This window comes from Sciurus vulgaris, assembly GCF_902686455.1.
Source record: "Sciurus vulgaris genome assembly, chromosome: 18".
In the NCBI taxonomy this organism is placed as follows: Eukaryota; Metazoa; Chordata; class Mammalia; order Rodentia; family Sciuridae; genus Sciurus; species Sciurus vulgaris.
Genome location: NC_136479.1, coordinates 18,192,931 through 18,199,383, shown reverse-complemented (window position 1 = coordinate 18,199,383; position 6,453 = coordinate 18,192,931). Strand labels below are relative to the sequence as shown.

General features: G+C 37.4%; 1 protein-coding gene across 5 annotated transcripts in view; it reads right to left on the bottom strand.

Moving 5' to 3' along the window:
* Window positions 1-212: 212 nt before the first annotated feature.
* The window catches only part of RBBP6 (RB binding protein 6, ubiquitin ligase), a gene marked incomplete at its 5' end in the record, with an annotated part of 30,139 nt that continues 23,898 nt past the window's right edge, over window positions 213-6,453 (bottom strand). For 3 of the 5 annotated variants that reach the window (XM_079121145.1, XM_079121142.1, XM_079121141.1), the window contains 4 exons: window positions 213-2,215; window positions 2,547-4,301; window positions 5,165-5,266; window positions 5,562-5,924. In XM_079121145.1, the coding sequence (XP_078977271.1) occupies window positions 634-2,215; window positions 2,547-4,301; window positions 5,165-5,266; window positions 5,562-5,924 (3,802 nt within the window). In that variant the 3' untranslated portion in view covers window positions 213-633. The remainder of the gene's footprint in view (window positions 2,216-2,546; window positions 4,302-5,164; window positions 5,267-5,561; window positions 5,925-6,453) is intronic. The other 2 variants (XM_079121144.1, XM_079121143.1) reach the window with 1 other exon arrangement.

Below are 6,453 nucleotides of genomic sequence, written 5' to 3'. Positions count from 1 at the left end.
AAATCCAACTTTAATAACTATAGTCAAGACTCCCTAGATTTTTTCAACCGTATCTCCAATTGACCTATTTCTGGCCACCTACCTCCAGCCCACCTATAATATGCCAAATTTTGTATATTCAATTCAGCCTAAATTAGGCTCAGAAGATGTTTTGAATAGGGAAAGGGAAGAGATACCATACTACTTTCTTTAAATAATGCAAATATTCAACATTTGAAAAGTTTACTGAAAACTTTTATTGTAATCAAAAAGTGACATAACGGGGTTGTAATGAATTCAGCAAATCATTCTGCTGATACTTTAGAACTTATATCAGCGTTTGCCAGGCAATTAAAAAAATCCAAATGTGAAAATTTCACAGTACAGTAAACTCCACCCCAACTAATTAATGGTGGTTAAAAATAATAGGCCCTAGCAAAACCTCTCATGTTACATGGTCACAACTCCACAATTCTGTACAAAAGTTCGTGTTATAAAGCTCTGATGTAAAAATCAAATAATCAAGCAGCAATATTTTAAGTGCAGCACAGGGTCTTCCATGTCATTATTTACAAGGCTTGAATCTCTTTACATTATAACAAAATTTAATACAGATGACTTAGTAATTAAGTCAGTTAAAAATAATCTGTCCTTTTACACAGTGACAGATTTCACTTTTTGGTCATCTTTCTCCTTCTCCTTTTCTTTGTCTTTGCTCTTCTTTGACTTCTTTTTCTTGTGTTTGTGTTTCTGGCTTTTTTCCAATTCTACTTCAGTGCCTGCATGCTTCTTATGCTTCTTATGCTTTTTATGTTTCTTGTGCTTTTTCTTTTCCTTCTTTTTCTTCTTCTTCTTGCTGTCCTGACTTTCTGCTGAGCTGGCACTGCTACTGTGGCTTCGGGTCTGGCTTCCAGAAGGGCTGTGACTTCTACTTGGACTAACGCTAGGGCTGCTTTGACTCTGGCTCCTGCTCACGCCCACTGGGGGGACTGCCGCTGCCGCCGTGTCTAGGCTCTCCTTTGCTTTCTCCGTCATTTTATCTTTCAGCTCCTTAGAAATGTTTCCAGTTCCTGAAGTTTCTTCCTCTTTCACAGATACGTTACTTTCACTGTCACTTTCATTATAGTCTGGTTCAAAAGCAGCCTCATCAGTCTCTCTAGTTAAGTCAGAGGACAGTCTAGACGAATGACTTAACTGGGGTTTAGGCTTGACAGCATTCTTGTCAATTTGACCAGTAATTGGTTCTTTTTCAACCTGTGGGTCTGGTGGGTTAAGTACATAAAGTAATTTACTACTATTTGACTCTTTATTGTTCCGTGCCTCTACTACATGCTTCTCGCGATCCTTACCAGGATTCTTATCTACGGATTTTGTCTCTTCACTTGAGCGCTTAGCATCGTAAGGGGCTTTCTGATCATGAGGTTTTTTCTCTCTTGGTGGACTAGAATTACTTTTTTTGGAATCTCCTGTTCCTTTTTTAGGCAACTCTCTCTCCTCCCTTGGTTTATTTTTCTGCCCAGATGCAGAATCTTTGCTCCGAGGAGGAGAGTCTTTTCTTCTTGTTAACTCATTCCTTTCATCTCTGCGTTTGGAACTTGAGTACTCTCTGTTGTCATAGTCAGTTTTTTTGTCTCTATTGGGAGTGAAGTCTTTATTTGAGGAACCACGAATGGAATCATGCTTTTCTGAAGTTCTAGTCTCTTTGGAAGATTGAGACAGACTTTTAAAATTTCCTTGTTCGTTCAGACGGTCCAAATTACTATCTTTCTCTTGTTGAGTGCTGTTCTTCCTTTTTTCAGGGTTTTCTTTTTCTAACACTGAATGATCTCGATCTTTGGTTTTCCCTTTTTCACCAGATGAAGAGTTTTTTGAACTTTTGACTTCATGCTGCATAATCTCATGGCTCACTTCTTTGGCGAGTTTCTGAATTTTCTCTGATGGCTCACTTTCTTTCTCTGGGTACTTGACTGTATTTGATGGCTTAGTACTAACATTCTTTATAACACTGGCAGGTTTTCCCACACTTGGTACAGGCTGTGTGGATTTAACATCTTCTTCTTCAGATTCAAAGTCATCTTTATCCCATTTGGACTGAGGAACCTGGATCATAATAATAACATCTTCGGCAGGAGCAGTATTGTCATTATTATATTCTTCCATGGTTTTAATGACAGTTCTCTTTGTATCTGTTTTCTCTTCCGATTTCCGCACAGGACTGCCTCCAGTTGAGCTCGTACTAAAAAGAAAAGAAACAGTTTTAATTAAGATAGAATTTACTACCAATTATAAAACTGATAACTTGAACTAATGATAAATGGCCTTTAAACTTTAAAAAACTAAATTACTCTGCTCTAATACATAAGTGTGACTTAAGGATACAAATGTTTAAAAACAAATGTGGTTCAACCACCCAAATCTTATAACCCTATCTTTAAAGATAGATAACAAAAGAGTAAACCAGCCTAATTCCCACTACAAGCACATCGTTATCAAACACAATTACAAGCATGGATAAAATCAAGGGTTATTTCCTGAGACAGACATCTGCTCCCACCTTCCCATAATACCTGGTATAATCCACAAGAGTCGAGCTGGATCCTTCAGTTCCAGTTACTTTTCGTTTGACCTTTCCTTTGCCTTTTTCCTGTTTAACTTTGCTAGATGTGGACTCCAGCTTTTCAGAGGGTTCTTTTGTACTAGCTATATTTTCTGTGCTTCCAATTTTCTTCCCAGTTTCTCGGTTGAGTTTGATTTTTTTGGCTGGGGCAGCTGATGATGAAGTTTTGTCCTTTTCTGGGGTCCTATCCATTTTTTCAATATCAGGTTCTATCTTGCGTTTTGGTGATGGTTTCACTATTTCAGTTACTTCTAGTTTAGAGATTTTCACTGAAGATTCAAAATCTTTCTCTGCCCCCTTTTCTTCAGTCTTTCTTTTTCTCTTTTCTCCCTTACTATCAGGGGGTTTGTTTTTCTCATTAGGCTTCTTTGCCTTTTCTTCCTTACTGGTTAGCTTTTCTGACTTGACATCTTTGGGATAGTCCTTTTTCACCTTTTCCTCTTTGACTGGCTTTGTTTCCTGGTGTTCTTTAGTTGATTTTGAGTGAGCTTTTCTGGGAGTACCAACGATCTTTTCATCTTTCTGAGAGGAAGATGATGACTTAGAAGTGTCAGTCTTTGGAGTCTCCTCTTTGGCTTTCTTAAGTGGAGGTTCAGACCGAGGAGATTTTTCACGCTCTCCATCTAGTTTATCTTGGGGTCCTTTAGCAGGCTTTACGACATTTTCTTTTTTGGACACAGCAGATCCATCATTTTTCCGTTTGGTCTTGTCCCCTTTTGTTTTTGGTTTATCTTTTTCTCTCTTGTCTTTTTCAGACACTGATTTGAAAGTGATGGATTCTGCATCCATTGGTTCATCCCTAACAGGTGTAGCATCGTCTCTACTCGGGAGAACAAACAATGAGTCTGTCTTATTTTCTTCAACACCTGTAGGTTCTCTTGATTTCCTAGAAGTCTCTAATAATTCTGGGTTCAGAAAACCTTCACTCTCTTCCCCTTTCCTTCTTTTTCGATGTTTCTTATGCTTATTTCCTTTGCCATCTCCTGGAGCGTTTTCACTCTCCTTCTCTTTTGACTTTGTATTATCCTTTTGATTGTGCGTGTCTCTGGCTGAAAGCTTTTCTGGATAGTTGCCACCTATATTTCGACTTCTGTGACTTTGTCCACCAACATAATCTTCTCTGCGACCTCTTGTGAAGGGTGAATTCCTGATATTAAGTGGTAAAAATCTCTCTGGAGAAAAATTCTCTCTATTTGCTGAGGGTCTAGGCTGTGCTCCAGCAGCATAACCTTTATAGTATTTTTCATACCACTCTCTGTATTTTCTCTCCCATTCTCGGTAACGCTCTTTTTCAAATGGGTCTCTAAAGTCAACATTCCTCCCATAATAAGCTTTTATGTCATAAGGTGGTGGAACTTCTCTGTACCTATTAAAATATTCACGTTCTGTTTCTCCTTGAGGTACATTACGCTTATTGGGAGACTGTCCCCTAAACGCTTGAGGAGATCTTGATCGTGAATGATAGCGTCTATATGGGGGAGACCTTGACCTAGACCGATGATATCCATGAGATCTAGACCGAGAACGGTAATTGCGACTCTTGCCTCTGCCTCTTCTAGGGTATGGAGGTGATCGTGAATAGGAACGAGAATGTGAGCGGCTGAATGATCGAGAGTAAGAGCGTGAACGTGTTGAACCAGATCTTGATTTAGAATAAGTATATGAACTTCTTGAATATGATGAACCACTATAGGGAGATTTAGACCTAAAAACAAAAACAAAACAATAATCGATAGTTGAGAAACATATTCAAAAGAGAATATAGACTAATATTCTAGCATTTCTCTTCTCACAGTTTCATCTTTCTTAATATCAAGTTTCATCTTAGGTGATTAAAGAGGCATAGTGACCTCTATTGGAATGGAATAAAACACACAAAGCAGAGCAATCATTTGTTATAAAACAAAAGTGAAGTCCTAACAACTAGAGTGGAGTGCATTAATGTACCGTGAGTAATACGAGTTTATTAGCATTAAACAAAATACCAATCATATTTAAATTTCACTTCCTATTTAATTATTTAAAAGTAAGAGTCCATTTTTTTTTTTTTTTTTTTTTTTTTTTGTCCTATACTAGCCAACAATCTAACTTTAAAAGGAACCACATTTTAAATGTAAGGCTAAGAGCCAACTTTTTGTAGGGAATTTTTCTAATTCAGTTTTTCTGTCAACACAGCACTTTGTATTCTACTACTACTTTACAGTTATACAGGTTAATGTTCCAGCAAGAAGCTGTAGCCTTATGGTAAACAGGTCCTTGGAAATGTTCTTTAGCTATTTCCCTAATTCTTTCCTTCCATAAACATTTCCCAATTATTTTACACTGCAAATAACTTCAAGGGACAAGGGCAATTTAATCCCCATAACTGCTAGTTCTACACAATAGAATTTACATTGAGACATTATTTCAATAAACAGATATTGGGAAATAGGTTACATCTCCATTTCTATAAATCTAGACCGAATCAGAAAAATTTCATAAGTGCAATGTTATTTATATCCATAGCTAATCCCTGGATATTCAAAGTCCCATTTGTAATTCTGTTGTGAAGGCTTGCAAAACACTAACCTGGAAAATGAGCGCCTACGCTCCTTTTGAATCTTTTTGTATTCCATCAATTCCTTAGCAAAATCATTTGTAAACTCATCTAGCTTGGACTTTTTCTTTTCCCTAGTAAAATAAAGTTAAAGAGTGAAAGTTAACAAAAACCATTTAAGAAAACTAACAAGACAAATGTAATTAGATCATGAATGAAATGAATGAAATCGCCATTAGTTTTCTACTTTAAAACTACAAATAACTAGGAATCCCTGAGAAAGTTGCTTGTATGGCTTGGTTTAAACTTTAGGTGAATTTTCTTATACTAACTGGAAACACTGGAAAATGTTTCCAAAGATACCTATTTAATGTTATATAAGAAAATGGAAAAAAAGTTCATATAATAATTTCAAATTAAAATACTCACTCTTCTTTTAGTCGGCGTTGTTCTCTATAGAATTCCTCCCTGGACAAAGGTGGTGCTTGTGTTGTTGGGATGGTATTTGAATGAGCTGTCTGTACTCCTGATGATACCCAAGGTGTTGATAGATTGGCAGGAGCAGGAGGAAACCCTGGAGGAGGGACACTATACCCAGCAGGTGGTGGCTGGCCAGGAGGAAATTGTGGAGAAAACTGTGGGGGAGGAACACCTGGAGGGAGAGGAAGTGTGTGGGGAGGAGGTGGATACAAAGGAGGTGGTGGAACAGGTACAAAGACTGGAGTTGCTGGTAATGATGGGCCTTGAGTTCTCTGTGATCTTTCGCTGTGGTGTCGCCCACGGTTTATACTTCTGGAGAAATAAATTCCAAGATATTATTCCTTTAAATTCATCTGAGACAGGTAAACTTATCTTTTCTATCCATAATCATTGAATAGAATTAACTATTCAACTAACAAAGAAACACTGACATCACCTATTTGTAAATATAACTCTATAAAGCCAGATGCAAGGTGTATACATTTAGTCCCAGCTACTTGGGATGTTGAGGTGGGAGGATTGCTTAGCCCAGGAATTTGAGATCAGTCCGGGCAATATAGCAAGACTCCATCTCCCCATCTCAAAAAAAGAAAAGCAGTAAGTGGGTCAAGACCACACAAAGTAGAATAAATATGAGCTTTACCATTTATAATCAAGAACTGAAAAATTCCATCAACAACTGAAAATCCCAATGTTTTCTCTCAAAGGATTAAGTAAAAATAGTACTAGCTAAAATTTTTAAACTGTGCCTCATCAAAGAAATCAAGTGGGCTTCTGTTAAACCAAAGGGTCTTTATATTATGGGCAACTGATACAAAGGCAGTTTTAAGACTTTTAAGTC